We start from the raw sequence: 21,055 nt of genomic DNA, 5'->3' as shown, positions 1-21,055 counted from the left end.
ACCCCAAACCCCACACACCAGGCCTTGTCATCACATGGTCTGCTACCACACACAACCCAGCCGCTAACAGTGCCATTAGTGGCTATTCATTGTCCAGGCTGACCTTAACCCATTCCTTTGTCTGTTCAACTGTTTCTCTGTCTCTCTCTGGGCTCCAACTCCACCATAGTTTACTCCTTCCCCCATCCCGTATTGAGCATATGTGCCAATCTTTTCCAGTTACAATCAATTCTGAAAGAGGTCACTGGAACCGAAATGTTTCTTCAGCTTTGTCTCTACAGATGCTGCCGGACCTGCTGAGTTTTTCCAGAGATTTCTGTTTTCGATTGTGAATAGAAAACATGATTGTCTCCAATTACAACTTCCAAACAACCCCACGCACTGCTCAATGCTCCACTTTGTGTTATATCTCGGTGTGGTGGAGCTCCATCTTTGCTCGGATTTAATCTGTTCGTACCCATTACCTTATGCAATGCTAAGGACATTGCAAAGTGTTCTACAATCGGGGAAGCACCTAAAATGAAGTGTGGCTACAGCTATAAGTGACATTATAAAAATGAAAGACTTCCCATCCATGCGTAATGCTGTGTGAGCATGGACTTGATGAGCTTTTCTCTGTGCCATAATTACTTTATGGTTTTATTGACCACAAGAAGAAAGACAAGAATAGTGTTAATGAAAAGTGCAGATTCAGAAACGAAAGAAGCATTTAATTTAAGAAAAGAGGCTTAAGCCCAAAGATTCCAGCTGCAGCACTACGTGAATGGAAATGCAGAGAAAGCAGAGAAAACCTGCATTTATATAGTGCCTCTATTGAGTTCAAGATATCCAAAAATCCTTTAAATCCACAACAGGTTTTTGAAGGACACCTATTATTGCGATAGTGTTATTAAAATTTGCATAGCCAGGTTCAACACAAAGCACTGAGATGAGTAATCAGATAATCTGTTTAAATGATGTTGCAGAAGGATTAATTATTGGCCAGGACTCCAGGGAGAAATAATTTGCTCTTCAACATGACCAGCATTCTATTAGAATGGTCAATAAGTATCCACTGTTAAAGAGTGAGCAGCATCTAGCAGTCTAATGCTCTTCTGTGTAGGTTAGGTAGATTAACCTTGGGAATTGCAGGGTTACAGGGCTAGGGATGCTCTTCAGAGGATCGGTGTGGACTGAATGGCCTGCTTCCACACTGTTAGGGATTCTATGATTTTAAATATTTCCTGGTAACTCAAGACTAAGAATGTGCATTTTTAGCTAGTGTGTTTCAAACTGCCAGGACATTACCAAGTGCTTTTACAACCAAAGGAATACCTTCATTACTGTTTCAATTAAGAAAATGAGCTGGTGTAAATTGTGCACAGTAAGATCCCATACACAACAGCATTAAAATGAACAGAAAATTGGCTTTATGCAATGGTAAACAGAGAATGCTAGAGAACCACTCAGCAGCTCAAGCAGCACCTGCAGAGAGAGTGAGAGAAACCGCATTAATATTTCATGCTACCATCAGTCCAGATATTTTACATTTTCAATATCCACAGCTTTCTGACTTTGCGATTGGCTTTATGTGTTGGTTGGGAGATAAGTATCGCCAGGACAATGAGATAATCTTTCCCAAATCTTCATTGAAACTGTGATTTCAGGATATATGTCATTTGCAAGAGGGAGCTCTTGGTTCAATAGCTATGCCTAAAAGACAGCACTTCCAACAGTGTTACTGTAGTACTCTGTCCCTGAATTAACAGCAGTACTGCCCTTCTGAATGTATGGTGCATCCTCAGTAACATCACTCCAAAAATGCAGTCTTCCCAGGTAATGACCTACAAATATATGAAGTGCTCTTCCCATACTGTCTCCCTCAGTACAAAATTCCCTCCATACAGCCCTTGTTAGTGCACTTCTCCCTCAGTTCCATCTCTCTGATAGTGCAGTGCTCTCTCAGTATTATCCCTTTGATATTGCACTGCTGTCCAGCAATAGTGCAGTGCTTCCTCAGTACAGCTCCTGTGATTGTGCAGTGCTGCCCATACGATAGCACAGTGCTCTCTCAGTACTGAACCTGCAATAATGCAATGTTCCCTCAGTATCGCCCCTGCTACATTGCAGTGCTCCCTCAACACTGCCCCTGTGATAATGCATTGCTCCCTCTGAATTGTTCTTCTGCAAAAATGCAGTGCTCCTCAAGCTGTTTCAAGGTTCTTTTGCAGAGTGGAACCAAGCAGCACCGGCAATCTAGTGACATAGTCACGTTCCCTTCGAAAGTCTCAACGTACAATCTTCAGCTGATAGCTTTGACGAAGTCATGGCCAACAGACAGAAGTATTACCGGCTTCTTTCCATCAGTTGCTGTACAAAACTTGTGCATTTGATATTTCTTTTTCCAGATCAGCGTAGAACTGATGGGCCAAATTGCATTTTTTTTCTCAGCTTCTGTTTAAATAACACATGAAGCGAGGCACAGAGCTGGTGATGCACTATTACAGGGGAACAATGCTGAGGCAGCACAGCACTATCTCAGGGCAGAACTGAGGGAGTATTGCAGTATTATAGGAGGGGTTACACTGAGGGAGCACCACACAATTGCAGGGGTAGTACTGAGGGAGCACAGCACGATCCTTGCAGCAGTACTGAGGGAGTATTACATTATCACAGAGACAGTACAGAAGCAGCTCTGCAATATCACAGTTGTCTCTGTGATAGCATACTTCTGCCTCAGTACTGTCCTTGCCATAGTGCAGTTCCCGCTCAGTACAGTCCCTGTGATAATGCAGTGCTCCCTCCGTATTCCCTCTGTGATAATGCAGTGCTCCCTCAGTATTCCCCCTGTGATAATGCAGTACTCCCTATGATAATGCAGTGCTCCCTCAGTATTGCTCCCTGTGATAATGCAGTGCTCCATCAGTATTGCTCTCTGTGATAATGCAGTGCTCCCTCAGTATTGCTCTGTGATAATGCAGTGCTCCCTCAGTATTGCTCCCTGTGATAATGCAGTGCTCCCTCCGTATTCCCCCTGTGATAATGCAGTGCTCCCTCAGTATTCCCCCTGTGATAATGCAGTGCTCCATCAGTATTCCCCCTGTGGTAATGCAGTGCTCCCTCAGTATTGCTCCCTGTGATAATGCAGTGCTCTCTCAGTATTGCTCTCTGTGATAATGCAGTGCTCTCTCAGTATTGCTCCCTGTGATAATGCAGTGCTCCCTCTGTATTCCCCCTGTGATAATGCAGTGCTCCATCAGTATTGCTCCCTGTGATAATGCAGTGCTCCCTAAGTATTGCTCCTTGTGATAATGCCGTGCTCCCTCAATATTGCTCCCTGTGATAATGCAGTGCTCCCTCAGTATTCCCCCTGTGATAATGCAGTGCTCCCTCAGTATTGCTCTCTGTGATAATGCAGTGCCCCCTGTGATAATGCAGTGCTCCATCAGTATTGCTCCCTGTGATAATGCAGTGCTCCCTAAGTATTGCTCCCTGTGATAATGCAGTGCTCCCTCAGTATTGCTCTCTGTGATAATGCAGTGCCCCCTGTGATAATGCAGTGCTCCCTCAGTATTCTCCCTGTGATAATGCAGTGCTGTCTCAGTATTGCTCTCTGTGATAATGCAGTGCTCCCTCAGTATTCCCCCTGTGATAATGCAGTGCTCCCTCAGTATTGCTCTCTGTGATAATGCAGTGCCCCCTATGATAATGCAGTGCTCCCTCAGTGTTGCTCCCTGTGATAATGCAGTGCTCCCTCAGTATTGCTCCCTGTGATAATGCTGTGCTCCCTCAGTACTGCCCCAGTGACAGTGCAGTGCTCCCTCAGTATTGCCCCTATGATACTGCAGTGCTCCTTCAATATTGCTCCCTGTGATAATGCAGTGGTCCCTGTGGTAATGCAGTGCTCCCTTAGTACTGAGCACACGATAATGCAGTGCTCCCTCATTACTGCCCCTATGATAGTGCAGTGCTCCCTCAGTATTGCAACTGAGAATATACAGCGCTCCCTCAGTATTGCCCCTGCAATTTTACAGGGCTCCCCGAGTATTGTCCCTATGAATATGCAATGCTCACTCAGTCCTGTCTTACAATAACACAGTGCTTTCTCAGTACTGTCCCTGAGATAATACAATGCTCCCTCAGTACTGTCTCTGATAATACAGTGCTCACTCAGTAATGTCCCTGTGATACTGTATCAATCCCTGAGTTCTGCCCTGAGATCCTGCTGTGCTACTTCACCATTGTTCACCTGTAACAGTACAGCGCCTGCTCTGTGCCTTGCCTTGTGTGTCACTGAAGCAAAAGCTGAGAAAAGAAAGCCATTTGACCCATTGGTTCTGTGTTGAAAAAGAAATACTAAATGCACAACTTTTGTTTAGTAACTGATGGAAATAAGCAAGTAAAAGTTCTGCCTGTTGGGGCTTGACTCGGTCAAAGTTATCAGCTGAAGATTGTACTTTGAGAGTTTGGAAAGGAACATGACTAGGTCACTGGTTTGCCAGAGCTGCTTGGTTCCGTTTGCAAGAGGGAGACAGAATCTAGAAGCAACTTGAAGGGCTGTGAAGATACCGAACTTATTGCTGTGACAAGTATTCAAGCTGACAGCGACCATACCCTGGGCTGAGTGAGTGCGACAGGCAGCTAATGATTTGGCCTCCGCTCTATTACTCCAGCTGGGGAATAAGTATTCGAATCAACCCCTTGATCAGCCCATTATTGCATCTGCCATCGTCAGCCACATCAGAACTGGGAGGTGGATGGTTTTGGGTTGAAGTGAAAGGAGGTAATTATAATATTTCATTTACTGCAAATCATAGGGAGATTAATACGGAGGACCACAGACAATTACTTGGTGGCAACAGAAGGATTCAAATCCTCATCAGTTTGTATCCAACACCACCCAGTGGGTGGGAGGTCAGAGAATTGGAGCTGGGCAGTGATCTCCACTAAACTATGTAATTAGGTTGCAGAAAGACGGCAAACAAGATGAGGAGTGGGGCCAGCTGTGAATGCCAAAAGCAATTTGCTGCTCTGTAATAGACTGCAGCCTATTTATTGCAGCGTTGTATTGTACAATGTTACTCAATTACCAGACCTAATTGAAAGGTGAGCACTTAACTGTAATGAAATTAGACTTTCGTGCGTATTACAAGAGCAATACCAGTGCCTTCTTGTAAAGGTCCACGAGACACATTGCTCTTGTTCTCGCTTCCTATCCTGTGTCTGTTCATAGCAACTGCACATTCTGCATTCTGCTCATTGCATGATATCTGTACACTGTTAGTGTCCTTAGCTTAATATTACATGCACAAATAGAATCACGCATACACACACACATACTCGCCCACAAACACAAACACACACACATACTTACACATACACACACAAACAGATATATACACACACATAGACACACTCACACACATATACACATATGCATAAAAGCACACAGATAGACATACACACAAGCACACATTCACGGACACATACATACACACATACGTAGACAGATATATACACACACAGACATATATTCATTCATATACACACATACGCATACACACATGACAGTGTCATCTCTATTAACTACAATTTACAAAAAAAACTAGTGAGACACTATTTGGGAGTATAAACAAACGCCAGAACTCAAAGAAGTATATGTTATTTTTGTATGTGTTTATATTTTTACATTTGATGTAAACGTACACGTGAGGGGTGTGTGTGTGTTCATAAGTTTGTGTGTGTTCAGGTGATGTGTGTTTGATGTGTGTCTGTTATGTGATAGATGTATAGTACACTTATGTGTGGAATCACACAACAGACTACCCATACAGAAAAACCAGAAACTTCTTTGAGCCTGTTCCTTTGGCTTTGCAATCCCCTATGCCCCTCAATTACACCTCAAGCCTAGAAATCTAAAAAAAGACAAATAATTGTCGTGCAGTGAACAAGAGTGACAGTTCCCTGGAATGAAATGTTTTCTCTCCAGCAGCATCAGTCACAGTGGATGGCTGTGCAGGTTTCACTTTGCTTGCAATAATTGGGGAAGTGGCTTTTCTGCTTATCTGAGTGCAGATTCCTAAAGACAGCACTGCAGTCTATGTAAGTCTACTTAATGTCCCCAAACAGTACTCAAACTGCAATGTCAATAAACTACAGAGGACTACGCTGACTCTCAAATGTTGGAAAGCCGCAGTGCGTTTCCGTTTTAGCTTCCTTGCAGAAAAAGCAAGATTTTAAAAACAGGTAGATTGTTTATAGGGGAAGATCTAATATGAATTAATATCTCTGCGACATCCTTCAGCCAGATAGCCACTCTGTATGTTCCTCTGACCTTGACCTATCATGATATCCCTTCACTGCTCACAGCTTTCTTTATTCTTTCACAGGGTGTGGACATCATTGGCAAGGCCAGCTTTTGCTGCATAGTCCAAATTGCCCTTGAGAAGATAGTTACAAGTCAACTACATTCCTGTAGCTCTTTAGTGAGGATCCTTTATTGGCCAGACCAGGAAAGGATGACAGACTTCTTTCTGAAAGCAGATGAGTGAACTTTGTGGGTCTTTTTTACAACAATCAATGCCAGTTGTTGCCAGTACTGGTGACTGATTTTATTGTTACATATTATGTTGCTGCATTTAAATGTTACCAGCTGCCTTTTTCCTCACTCACTCATGAGATAAGCACATCATGGGCTGGGCCAGCATTTATTGACCATCCCTAGTTACACTTGGGAAGGCGCTGGTGAGCTGCTTTCCTGAACCACTGCAGTCCATTATGCGTAGATAAATTCACAATCACTTAGTGGAATTTTAACTCATGTCCCCAGGGTGTTGAGTGTATTCCTGGACTACAGGCCAGTGACAATACCAACAATTGCTAGCTGAAACAGGAACGGAAATTGCTGGAAAAACTCAACAGGTTTGGCAGCTTTCTCTGTGGAAAGAAAGCAGAGTTAACGTTTTGGGTCCAGTGCTCTTTCTTCAGAACCACCATCTGATATGTTCTGTCCTCAGCTAGTGACTCCATCCCTCCTCCCTGCTCATCCTCCACAGTCAGATCAGAATGTAGACAATCCTGGTGCTGAGATGATGTCCAACCACCTACTCTCTTGATTGCCACGTCCACCCTTCTGCATCTTTGAGGTTTTTGTTTAGTAGGGCACACTCTCACCCCTGAGTTACAAGGTTCCATGCCCAAACCCTATTCCAGGCTTTGAGTCCAAAAACCAAGGCTCATACTCCAATGCATTACCCAGGAAGGCTTGCACTGCTGGAGAAAACCGAGGCCCCATTCTACCTGCCCAGATGAATGTAAAATGTCCCATGACACCATTTGTCAGAGGAGAATGATAGCAACTCCAACCCTCTGGAGTTATGCCCAGTGTCCTGGCCCACAGCCCTGCCTTGAACAAAATCGTAATCAACAGCTTATGCAATAACTATCATGTAGCCATGTGTGGGAGTTCGCTGAGTGCAAGATTAGCTGCTCCATTTCCTTCTCTTCAAAAGGTACTCTGCTGGTTTTGAAATGTTGGGTGGTTGTGAAAGGCAGTGGATAAATCTCTTTCTTATTTTGCCTCATACTTCCTGCTGCTGAAAAGCCTCATCTGTATTTTAAAATTATGTGGTTTGTAAGGCTGTTACATTTTAGGGCTATTTCTCTTGGTTTATAACTGAGTCTATCTTTAACTGTGTACTACATGAAAGGGGTCAAGTAACAGAAACACAAAAAACTAACAAACTTGATTGTGTGTTTGAGGAGCTGAAAATGTGTTACTGGAAAAGCGCAGCAGGTCAGGCAGCATCCAAGGAACAGGAGAATCGACGTTTCGGGCATAAGCCCTTCTTCAGGAATTCTTCAGCGTCTCCTGTTCCTTGGATGCTGCCTGACCTGCTGCGCTTTTCCAGCAACACATTTTCAGCTCTGATCTCCAGCATCTGCAGACCTCACTTTCTCCTGTGTGTTTGAGGAAGCAACCAAAAAGATTGATGAGGGCAGAGCAGTAGATGTTGTTTACATGGGCTTCAGTAAAGCCTTTGACAAGGTTCAACATGGTAGACTAATTAGTAAAGTTAAATCACATGGGATTCAGGGTGAACTTGCCAATGAGATACATAATTGACTTGACAATAGGAGACAGAGGGTGGTGGTGGAGGGTTGTTTTTCAGACTGGAGGCCTGTGTCCAGCGGTGTTCCACAGGATCAGTTCTGAATTCATTTTTGTTTGTCATTTATATAAATGATTTGGATGAGAATTTAGGAGACATGGTTAGTAATTTTGAGGACGACACCAACATTGGTTTATATAGAGGACTATGAAAAAAGGTTATCGAAGATTACAAAGAAATCTGAATCAATTGGGTCAATAGGCTGATGAGTGGCAGATGGAGTTTAATTTGGATAAATGTGAGATACTGCATTTTGGTGAAACAAATGAGGGTAGGATTTATTCAATTAATGGTAGATCTCTGGGCAATGTTGTAGAACAGAGAGACCCAGGGATCCAGGAACAGAATTCTTTGAAATTTGCGTCACATGTAGACAGGGTGGTTAAGAAGGTGTTTAGCACACTTGCCTTCATTGCTTACATCTTTGAGTATCAGAATTAGGACATAATGTTGTACAGGATATTAGTGAGGACACTTCTGGGGGGTATTGTGTCCAGTTCTGGTCACCATGCAATATGAAGCATATTATTAAATTGGATAGGGTTCAGAAAAGATAGACCAGGATGTTGCTGGGAATGGAAGGTTTGAGTTATAAAGTTGGGCTGGATAGGCTCAAACTTCTTCAACCGGCCTGAAGGATGTTGAGGGGTTACGTTATAGAGGTTTATAAAATCATGAGGGGCATAGATAAGCAAAGGTGGGGAAGGTGAGAGGAGAAAGATTTAGAAAGGATCTAAGGGGCAGGTCTGTACACAGTGAGTGGTTCATGTGTGGAATGAATTGCCAAAGAAAGTGGTAGATGTGGGTACAGTTATAACATTTAGCATTTGGTTAAGTACATGAATAGAAAAGGTTCAGAGGGATATGGGCCAAATGCAGACAAGTGGGATGAGTTTAGTTTGGGAACATAGTTGGGGTAGACTTGTTGGACTGAAGGGTCTGTTGCTGTGCTGTATGACTGTACGACTCCAGAAGCTTCCTGGATGGCTTGATAGTTAGACTTGGATCGTTTTAGTGAGAAGAACGTGGTGTCAAACCCCTATATCCAGCACATTAGTCTAAGCCTTCTGACAAACTAGTCCAGTGACATAAGCACAACATGACCATCTCTGCTTTGAAATAGAGTCACATTGTATTTGAAGCATAAACCTATTGCACAGGTGCTGCCTGGCCTGCTGTGTTTATTGTTTTATATTTAGATTTGTGACAGCAATGGTTTCCCTGGGATGGACCGCACTTCGATGGGTCGATGCAGATCTAGTGGGTCAAATGGCCTCTTTCTGCACTGTAGGGATTCTCTGATGTCACTTTTATTATCACCTTGACTACAAATTGGCTGCTGTGACCACAATTCAGTTTGTTTTGAAGCATGTTGGGGGACCCTGTGGTCATGAATAGGGCTATAGCAAGACAAATGTTTCTTTATGGCCCTGTACTGATATACATTTGGTTCATAATGTTCACAGAATCATTGAACACAGAAAGAATGGCCATAAGTTCTACCCCATCCCATGTTTTTTCCCGATAACTCTAAGCAATCTTTCTCCGTGAAGCATTTATCGAAATTCACTTCCAAAATCTGTTTCAATCTACAGCGGTTCATCAGGCAGCTGCATGTTTGACAAGGCCAGAAGATCCAGAGGAATCAACACAGGTGGGAACAAGCTCCAGCTAATCACTGGGAAACCCACCACAGAAATGGGCAGACATGGCCTTTCCTTGAGAAAATTGGCGGGAGAATCTAACCATGGAGGTTCCATCCCAGGGTTCCTGCTTCCTGACTCACGAGTGCAGGTCTGTCCACTCAGGCCTGATCAGATGGCACTGTGAAGGTACAAGAGCAAGGATCTTTGATACTGCAGCAGTTCGCACGTCACATCCCTGGGGAACCAGGGGCCATGTTGGATTAGTCTCTCAGTCCTAGTTCACAAGGTCTGAGACTTCAGGCCCTATCAAATAGATACGATTGCTAATGATCAACAGCTGGAAAAGCTCAGCAGCTCTGGCAGCATCTGGGGAGAGAAATCAGAGTTAGTGCTTCAGATCAAGAGAACCTTCCTCAGGACCCAAAACGTTAACCCTGATTTCTCTCCACAGATATGCCAGACCTGCTGAGCTTTTCCAGCAATTTCTATTTTTGTTTCTGAATCACAGCATCTGCAGTTCTTTTGTTTTTTAATGATCAATAGCTCCCTGGATTACTGCGGGTCAACTGTTGTGCAGAAAACAAACTTCCAGTGCGAGATGAGACAACACATGTCACATGGCATTGTGATTAGCACTGCTGCATCACAGCACTAGGGACCTAGGTTCGATTCCACCTTCGGGTGACTGTCTGTGTGGAGTTTGCACATTCTCCCCATGTCTGAATGGGTATCTCCTGGGTGCTCAGATTTCCTCCCACAGTTCAAAGATGTGCAAGTTTGATGAATTGGCCATGTCAAATCATCCATAATCTCAGGGATGTGTAGGATAGGTGGATGAACCATGGGAAAATGCAAGGATGGTGTGGATGGTCTTTAGACGATCAGTACAGACTCAATGGGTTAACTGGCCTCTTTCTGTATTGTAGGGATTTTAAATGTAATTTGAAATCTATTTGAATGATCATTATTCAGCTACTACCACAGGCTAGCAAATCAGTTAGTGAAAAGCACAGATTTGATTGAAGTGTGCTTTTTCTCAATGAATCGAAAGAGTGAGCCCAGAGGTCTATAATCACTCTGGATTCAAAGTTGATTCTCTGAAAGCTCTGGAGTCTGACCAGGATTATTTAATAGCCTCTGAGGAAGGGTGATGAGGTGGTTAAACCAGCAGATGGTGCTGTAGGCCTAGTAACACGATTCAGAGGCAGTTTTGAAACAGTCCAATTTCTTCACCTGCCCCTTGAATTCCACCTCCTTGCTTGCCAACTCTCAATGTTTCACTCAGGTCCAAGGCAATGGTTTGCACCCAGTAGAATACACGTTGCAGTTTTAAAGCCCCTGTGAGATTCACATTAAGCTCCCTCTCTTCCGGAAAACATTCCAAATCCTAACTCATGGGAATTCTCTTCCACCATAATCCCTGTAACCCTGGGATAATGGTTTGGTGATATTTTTATTTTAAAATTCTGAGTCTCATGCTCAAATGTCTATTTACTCCAGCCTCAAAATACTCTGATATTCGATGTTCCCTCAATCTTGGTATCGATATGGTAAATAGACAAGGTCTTTTCCCTGGGGCGGGGGAGTCCCGAACTAGAGGGGATAGGTTGAGGGTGAGAGGGGAAAAAATTAAAAGGGGCCTAAGGGACAATGTTTTCCCGTAGAAGGTGGTGCATGTATGGAATGAGCTGCCAGAGGAAGTGGTAGAGGCTGAATTACAGCATGTAAAAGGCATCTGGATGGGTATATGAATAGGAAGGGTTTAGAGGGATATGGGCCAGGTGCTGGCAAATGGGACTAGATTAGGTTAGGTATAGAAGTAAAGAGGTGCTTCTGCAGCTGTACAGGGCTCTGGTGAGACCACACCTGGAGTACTGTGTGCAGTTCTGGTCTCCAAATTTGAGGAAAGACATTCTGGCTATTGAGGGAGTGCAGCATAGGTTGGCGGGGTCAATTCCTGGAATGGCAGGATTACCTTACACTGAAAGACTGGAGCGACTGGGCTTGTATACCCTTGAGTTTCGAAGATTGAGAGGGGATCTGATTGAGACATATAAGATTATGAAAGGATTGGACACTCTGGCAGCAGGAAACATGTTTCCGCTGATGGGTGAGTGCCGAACCAGAGGACACAGCTTAAAAATATGGGGTAGACCATTTAGGACAGAGATGAGGACAAACTTCTTCATCCACAGAGTGGTGGCTGTGTGGAATGCTCTTCCCCAGAGGACAATGGAGGCCCCGTCTCTGGATTCATTTAAGAAAGAGTTGGATAGAGCTCTCAAGGATAGTGGAATCAAGGGTTATGGAGATAAGGCAGGAAGAGGATACTGATTAAGGATGATCAGCCATGATCATATTGAATGGTGGTGCAGGCTCGAAGGGCTGAATGGCCTACTCCTGCACCTATTGTCCATTGACATTGGGTCGGCATGGTTGGACTGAAGGTCTGTTTCCCTACTGTACAACCCTATGACTCTCCAGCATCCATTATTTCCTTCACCCTACAACATTTGCACTTTCAGCTGCCAGGACCCAAAACTCTGGAATTTCCTCCTGAGAGCTCCATGCTCTCTCCTGTTGGACATAACTGAATACAGAGACTGACTGCCTTCTACCATTATAGCACTCGGCCTGCCCCACCCAGAAGCCTGTGCACTCGCCCCCCGCCCCCCCCCCCCCACACATACACACGCACACACACACCCAGCCAAAGTATCCTGCAGATGGTGCAGAGCGGTGTTTGAATCTCTCAGGGAAAGGAGAACACCTTACTTTCCCTCGATCTGCTGGCCAGTTGGACTGCCTTTCTGCAGCACCATAACCTGGGCAATGGGTGCTGCCAGCTCACTAACCAGCCCCAGGATGGATACGCCAATGGAACCTGAACCCAATTGCTTTGAGACATTGGTGGGGAAGGGGTCAAGCATCTGAGAAAGTAGGGGAGTGGAGAGCTGGCTTGTAAAATTCTGCCAGCGTGGGGGGCTGGGAAGGAAGGCTGGGGGGGAGTCACTAACATCTAAGAAGTCTGCCGCCAGATGCACAACTGAAGACAGTAGCACCCTCTGACTTCCTTTCTTCCCTTAACATAAAACCAAGCTACACACTCCCACTTGTCATACACCATAAAAATTGAGTCAATTGAGCTGAATTGACTTATTTATTTAAATATAATCTGCTTGACATTATGTGGGTTAGCTCAGGGCGAGGGGTGTGAATGGGAAAGTGATGGACTGGGTACAACTTAGCATATCATCAAGTGCACTCGGGGTGGGGGGGGGGGGGGAAGGGGAGAGAGAGAAAGAGAAAATAGAACAGCCTTTATTGTATCATATAATCAATGAGTATAATGAGAAGTTTATAATTACAGAGCCGACTTAGATACAAATGTACCGAGGCAACGCTTTTTTGGTTACAAGATTTAGACAATCCAGGAAAAAGATGTTCAGCTTTCCAGAAAAGAGCTTGGTCCAGCAGACCACCCTGGCACTTAGCTTCCAGTGCCCACCCAGCCCTGGCACCACACTGTGCCGGTGAGATGCAATGCTGGGTGGCTGCCAGGCCATGCCAGGAGATCACCATGTCAACAGCTGGGAGGTCACTGCACCAGGCCGGGAGACCTCACCGGAGGCTGGGAATTGTTGCTCGACACAGCATATTTCCTTTTCTTTAAGTTAAAAATCAGGATTCCTGATGAAGTGCTCTTGCCTGAAATGTCGATTCTCCTGCTCCTCAGATGCCGCCTGACCTGCTGTGCTTTTTCCAGCACCACACTCTCAACTCTGATCCCCAACATCTGCAGCCCTCACCTTTTCCTCATGCTGGATAGTGCCAAGCTTTTGGAGCCGCATCCTTCCAGGCAATGGGGAACATTCCATCACACTCCTGACCTGTGCCTTGTAGATGATGGAGATGCTTTGGGAAAGCAGGAGGTGAGTTACTTGCTCCAGTATTCCTAGCCTCTGACCTGCTCTTGTAGCCACTGTGTTTATGTGATGAGTCCAGCTGAGTATCTGGTCAATGGTCACCCCAAATCCTTTTCTAAAAGACATTAATTAACTAATTTTTTTTTAACAAACATTGACAATGGTTCTATGGTCACCAATATTAAGGTTAGTTTGTAATTTGAGATCTATTGAATTTAACATTCTCATGGTGGGATTCAGCTGATGGGTCTTGTGACATTAGCCCTCAGGCCAAATGGAGGGTGGTGGAGGGTTCTGACAAAGGGTCACCAGACCCAAAACGCTAACTCTGCTTTCTCTTCGCAGGTGCTGCCAGACTCACTGAGCTTTTCCAGCAACTTTCTGTTTTTGTGTCATGAATGGGTGTGCTAGGGGGATGTTCGTCTGGCAGTGACTATTATCAAATTGTCAAGCTCAGTGTTGATTTGAAGAGGCCAAGGTGATCTCTCAAAGTTAATGAACTGAAACAACAGCCTGCAGCCCTGGTAAAGCTGCCTGCAGTTCAGCTTAGAGAGTGAGAGTGAGAGAGAGAGACACACAGACAGAGACAGACAGAGACAGACAGAGACAGACAGAGACAGACAGAGACAGACTCCATTTTTATAATATTTCTAGTGTAGATATGTCCCTGAACAAGGAGTGCCACTCCAGGCTCAGAACTTGCCTGGAGTTGTGGTCCCTCGGGGTCTGTCACTGGGACACTGGCTCCATGGAGTATGGCAGCTGGCTTAGACCCTGCAGCCTCAGGACAGGCCTCAGGATTTAGGCCTGACTAGGCCGTTAACCTGACTCAGTTGGCAATTACAGGGGTTGGAGAAGGGTAACGGGTTGGAGAAGGGTAACGGGTTGAAGTTGGCGGAGGGCAGGTGGCACTGACAGTCAGACACTGGGGGTAGTGGCAGCGTGGTTGGTTTCCTGGATTCACCGCCATCGCTATTGCATCAAACTGGGGGCTTTATTTGGTTCAGTTGGCTGGATGGCTGGTCTGAAATGCACAGTAACACCACCAGCGTGGATTTAGCTCCTGCACCAGCGGAGGTCACTACAAAGTACATGGTGGCTAAGCACTTAATGCAGTTGCCTCACATGGGCCAGAGTTCTGGGTTCAATTCCAGCCTTGGGCGACTGTCTATGCAGTTCACACACTTTCTCTGTCTGGCGTTTCCTCTGGGTGCATCAGTTTCTTCCCACAGTCTAAAGATGTGCAGGTAAGGTGAATTGGCTGTGCTAAATTGACCATAGTGTCCAGGTATGTTCAGGCTGTGGGGATTAGCCATGGGGAATGAAGGGTGATGGGGTTAGTTCTGGATGGGATCGTTTTCAAACGGTGAGTGCAGACTTAATCAGCCAAATGGCCTCTTTCTGCACTGTACGATTCTCCTTCTCAACCTCTCCCCTTGCCTGAGGCACGGTGACCACCACTAGTCATCTCTCTTTAATCAGACCATAGTCCTATGGTGTGAGTTAGGCCACTTTATCTTTGTCTTATCAAGCAAAGCTGCCTGAAGTGGCTCCCTGTTCTGCTGGTGCCGTCCACTCTCATAGAATCCTTACAGTGTAGAAACAAGCCCTTGAACCCAACAAGTCCACATTGACCCTCCAAAGAGTAACCTGCCGAGAGCCATTCCCCCACCCTATAATGTTACATTTACCCCTGACTAACGCACCCAACCAACACATCCCTGAACACTATTGGCAATTTAGCATGGCCAATCACATAAACTGCACATCTTTGGGTTGTGGGAGGAAAGTGGAGCACCTGGAGGAAACCTATGCAGACACGGGGAGAATGTGCAAACTCCACACAGGCAGTCACCCAAGGCTGGAATCGAACCTGGGTCCCTGGCACTGTGAGGCAGCAGTGCTAACCACGGAGCCACCGTATTGCTCTGAAATTGCACTGCACAGCACAGCGAGTTATCAAAGGCCAGATTCTATTCAATAATCCAGATTCACCGCCGCACTCCCACGCCATTCCAGACCATCACTTCAAACCTTGTTTGCTATAGACCTTTAGCATAAGAAATCCACCAGCCGTCTGAATTGTGTCAACGTGCTCACCAAACTGGGTAACGCACAATCCCGCCAGATACTCCATCGAAAATAACCATCTGTAAAAATGGTTTAATTTCTCTTTGCCCGAAATACAGACATCAGAAAGTGCTGCCTGAGGAGCAATATACAGCAGAGCTTTCCAGCTGACTGACTTTCAGATGTGTTCAATTCCAGCCCAGGGGTAGTGAGCGTGTGGGAGATTTTCACCAACATCTGTTAGGAGTCTAAATAAAGTGATGTTTTGGCAGCTCCAGTGTCTTCATAGGAAAATTACACCAGAAATAACTGCACCAACTAGTCACTCTACATCACATAGAATCCTTATTTATTGCCAGTTTTTTTAATAATTTCTAATCAATTTGTTGAGAGATGTTATAACACACCTTTGGAGTAGGTGGGACTTGGACCCAGGGCTGCCTACCTCACCTTTGCAACGCTCCACACTATCATTTTCTTCTTATACATTACTGGGGAGGGGAGCAAGAGAGAGGGCAGAACAGTGAAAGATGAAGGGCAAGGCAGGGCAGGAGGGTAAGGGAGAGGAAAGACAGAGGGAAGGAGAGGATAGGAAGATGAGGGAGAGCGAAAGGAAGGAGAGGAATGGGACAGTGAGGTAGAGGATGAGCTGGGAGGGAAGGAGGGAGAGAGAGCTAGAGTGTCGCAAGAGGGTAGGAGGGTGAGGGAGAAGCAAAAAAAGGGTAGGTTTGGGAGGGGAGGAAGAAACATGAAGGGCAGCGATGATGGTGTTGAGGACATAGAGGGAAGGGGTTAGGAAGCCGGGTGAGGAAGCCTGGGACAGACAAAGGATGAATGAAGGGGGAGGACAGGCTTGGGTGACTAGGATGGAGGTATGCTGAGAAGGAAGTGAATGGAGGGAAAGAGGAATGGACAAGGATGTCATCCGTGAAGGATTCAACAAAAAAAAGAAACTTGTTGGTTGGGGAATGTTGTGGACAGTGTGGGCACTCTCAGAGGTGCCATGTTTCAAATGAGATAACCCCTGTCAGGTTGACTTGAGAGATTTCATAAGATGAAGCCCAAGAGATCTCTTGGGTAGCAGCCAAAGTTAATCTTCCAACCAGCATTGCTGAACAAGTTATCAATACCTAAATCATTATGCTGTGATTTTGTAGTGTGCAGATTAGCTGCTGAGTTTTCCATCTGACATTTCAGAAATGCTTCACTGAATGAAAAATGCTTTGTGACATCCTGAGGTGCTATAGAAATGAAAGCGTCTTCTTCTTTTGAAGGAACTAATGTATTGCAAGTTCTGATACAGAGAGTTGGATTCTGCTATGATGATGCTTTCCATAGTTTCATATCTTGCTTTATATGTAGGTTTAACCTGAAAGATGGTTGATTCGGGCTAGATTTCAAGGGGGGAATAGCAGTCGCCATAACAGGCTGTGGGACAGTAAGCTATTCCGTCACGTGGGGAAACTCCATTGCACAGGACAGAAACCAGAGGATACAAACTTAAGATAACAGGCATAAAAGGTAGACATGAAATAAGGAGAAGATTCTTTTATGCAGATCATTATGACTTGGAATATACAGTCTGAAAGAGCAATGGAGGAAGGTTCGATTATAATATTCAAAACAAAATTGGCTATTTACTTGGCAAAATCAAAGAATATGTACAGCTCAAAGCAGGCCATTCAACCGGTTGTCTCTGTACTGACTCTCGGTAGGAGTTACTTGTTTAGCACTAGTCCCCTGTCTTCTCCCCCTCTAACCCTTTACATTCCTCACTAATTATTCAATACCCTCTTGAATGCCTCAATTGAACCAGCCTCCACCGCACTCTCAGGGACTGCAATTGGAGCCTTAACACTGGTTGAGTGAAAAAAAAGAAACTTTCCCTCATGTCTCGTTTGCTTCTTTTACCAACTATCTTAAATCTGTGCCATCTGGCTCTCAGTCCTTCCACAACGAGAAATGGTTTCCACTTCGAAGAAGGTAAGTTCTGCGAGGCTGTGGAGGAATTCAAGCGAGGGGATTTGGGATGAGCGAAATAACTTTCAAGATGAAGCTTGAGAGCAGAACCCCCACACTCTCTCAGCTGTATGCTTCTACATTAGCAAGCTCATTTGGGGAAAAGCAGGGAGAAAAGTCTTCAAAATAGAAAGAAAAAAGGCATACTGTGACAATATAAAAAGACACAAATCCTGGCTTATAACAACACAGCATTATAGCAACTGCTGCTGTCTGAAATTTTCCTACCTCAGAAAACTGCTGCTTTGTGTAATCTGCCATTCTTTCTCTCTGTGCTACTTACTCAAACGGGTCACTGGGATCAGCCCTCTGGAGCTCAGGTGGGATTGGAATACGTTTGTAGTACATCTCCCAGTCGAAGGCTCCCCTCATGGCATCTCCAGCTTGCATCTCATAGCCGAAATGATTGTGGTCAATGACATCGATCATTGGGCACACAATGGTCCTATGGTCCTGGGCAATCTGGTCTGAAAGACGAAAGGGAATGCCAGGGAGAGAAACATTAATCCAAGCCTCATCCATCATAACCGCATTCTCCTTGATCCCAGAGAACGGTGTGACATTGCCTGCCCACTGCCCTCACTGCTGCTCTGTGCACTGTGTAAATCCAGACCATCGTGTGGCTGGCCACTGACTAGAAACTACTGGATTCCTTTTAAAGTAGGTCTCTTCCAGTGAGGCTAAAGAAATCTCAGCCATCTACATCTCTGTCACTCAGGCTGGCTAAACTGTCCCAAATCTGTCAAGCTTCGGTTCCTCTTAAAATATCGGTTGCACACTATTTCAAAATCCTACACCCTACAGTGTCTCCAAATGTGGAATAGGTTGCACCATCAAACACAATAGGGGAAATGCTAGAACTAGAAATTAACAGCATCTCAGCATAAGCATTACAGAATCAGAATTGTTACAGCGCAGCAACTGGCCATACAGCTCATTGTGTCTGCTCCAGCTTCACTTAGTGCCCTCTACTGCCTCCTCCTGGTAACCCTGCACAACGTTCCTTTCCAAATAACCATCCGATTTCCTTTTGAATTCTTCGATTGAACCATTCTTTGCCCCACACTCAATGCATTCCAGAATGCCACAATATAGTAGATGGACAATTAATCTTTAAATTGCATTGACCGACTTCAATACCTGAGCCTTTGCCTTGTGAGAAAAACATGAAGAATGAGCTGGAATCATTAAAACGGGCATAAGTCCTTCAGCCTGAAGATAGCTGTCACAAATGGAATTTACAAAAGCATGCCCAAAAAATGTCTGAAAGTCCCTGCCACAATCTGAAAGACTATTGAAGAGTATTTATATGAACACTGGGAGGTTGATTAGCTCGGTTGGCTGGGCAGCTTGCTTATGATTCAGGGGAAATATCAAAAGTGTGGGTTCAATTCTCACACTGGCTGAGGTAACCATGAAAGATTGTCCTTCTCAACCTCTCTCCTTGCTTGAGTGACCCTCAGTCTGAACCGTCCCCAGTCATCTCTTATTAGTGAGAGAGCAGCCCCATGATCTGGTAAGATGATGGTACCTTTTAACCTAAATGTTAAAACGAATCACCTGGAATATATAACTCACTATGAGGCCATGACATATTGGGTGGGGTGGGGGTGGGGGGGGGGGTACACTTCTCAACTACAGGTATTGCTATAACAAAGTTAAATTCTTTAATCAAAGAGAAAGGCTGAATTCTGCCCTCCATCCCTCCTCCCCTAATCCACACCAGATCTAGCCTCTCTCATAAGAGAATCCAAACCAAAATACAATGGGATCTCTGACAATGAACCATCAAAACTTTACCAGAGCATAGACTGAAACAATAATATGTAAGGGGCAGTGAGTGACAAACATGCTTAGATTCTGCTCAGGAGAATGTCCTATAGGGTATGCATCCAGTCCAGCAACAATGGTAGGCACTGCTAGACCCGGCTCTTGGAGCTAAAATAAGCCAAGTACCAAGTGATAATGGGTGACTATTTAGATGACAGTGATCATCGTATCATAAGGTATGTATGACATGGATACTATCACATGGGTGGCACGGTGGCTCAGCGGTTAGCACTGTGGCCTCACAGTGCCAGGGACCCGGGCTTGATTCTAACTTTAGATAACTGTCTGTGTGGAGATTGCATGTTCTCTCCATGTGTCTAATCCAGTAGCTCTGGTTTCCTCCCACAGTCCAAAGTTATGCAGGTTAGATGGATTGGCCATGTTAAATTGCCCTGTAGTGTCCAGTGATGTAAGGGCTAGGTGAGTTAGTCATGATAAAGGTGGGGCTATGGGTATAGGGTATGGGGGCTGTGTCTGGATGGGGTGTTCTGCAGACTTGATGGGACAAACGGCTTCTATGTGCACTGTGGGAATTCTATAAGATTTAGGAATGACAGTAGAAAATGACCCTGGTCATTGGGCAGTAAGAATATTAAGTAGGACAGGAATGGAGCTGGGCCAGAGAGACCAGACAAAACTTTGGCAGGAAGAACAATTAGCTACCTTCAAAGAGGAGATGAATTGGGCACAGTCAGGGTATATTTTCTCAAAAGAGAAAGGTAGGACAAACAAATCCAGAATTCCCTGGCTGAGAAAGGAGATAGAAATTAAGATTGGATTCCCTACAGTGTGGAAATAGGCCCTTCACCCCACCCAGACCCATTTCCCTCTGACTAATGCACCTAACACTATGGGCAATTTAGGATGGCTAATTCGCCTGACCTGCACATCTTTGGACTGTGGAAGGAAACTGGAGCACCCTGAGGAAACCCACACAGAGAATGTGCAAACTCCACACAAATAGTTGCCCAAGGCTGGAATCGAACCTAGGACCCTAGTGCTATGAGGCAGCAGTGCTAACCACTGAGCCACCATGCCACCCCCAAGTTAAAAAAAAAATGTGTTGAGTTGCAAACAGAATGGAGAACAAAGCTGAATATATAACATTCAGAAAGAAGGTGCAGGCAGAAAGGGAGTTTATAGAAAAAGGTCAGCAGCAAACATAAGGGGGAGGGGGAGCAGCCCGAAGTCGTGGTCCACATTGGCACCAATGACATAGGTAGGAGGAGCGCTGAGGATGTTAGGCAGGCTTTCAGGGAGCTAGGTTGGAAGCCCAAAGTTAGAACGAACAGAGTTGTTGTCTCTGGTTTGTTACCCGTGCCACGTGATAGAGAGTCGAGGAATAGGGAGAGAGAACAGTTAAATGCGTGGCTACAGGGATAGTGCAGGAGGGAGGGATTCCGGTATTTGGATA

At 45.1% G+C, this 21,055-nt stretch overlaps 1 protein-coding gene across 1 annotated transcript in view; it reads right to left on the bottom strand.

The window, feature by feature from the left end:
* Positions 1-21,055, bottom strand: part of galntl6 (polypeptide N-acetylgalactosaminyltransferase like 6) — a 242,319-nt gene that overhangs the window by 199,209 nt on the left and 22,055 nt on the right. Inside the window, exon 3 of the mRNA XM_043674606.1 lies at positions 18,095-18,278. Within this exon, the coding sequence (XP_043530541.1) occupies positions 18,095-18,278 (184 nt within the window). The remainder of the gene's footprint in view (positions 1-18,094; positions 18,279-21,055) is intronic.

Source organism: Chiloscyllium plagiosum, chromosome 2 (assembly GCF_004010195.1).
Source record: "Chiloscyllium plagiosum isolate BGI_BamShark_2017 chromosome 2, ASM401019v2, whole genome shotgun sequence".
Classification (NCBI taxonomy): domain Eukaryota; kingdom Metazoa; phylum Chordata; class Chondrichthyes; order Orectolobiformes; family Hemiscylliidae; genus Chiloscyllium; species Chiloscyllium plagiosum.
This window is presented reverse-complemented; position numbering and strand designations above follow the sequence as displayed.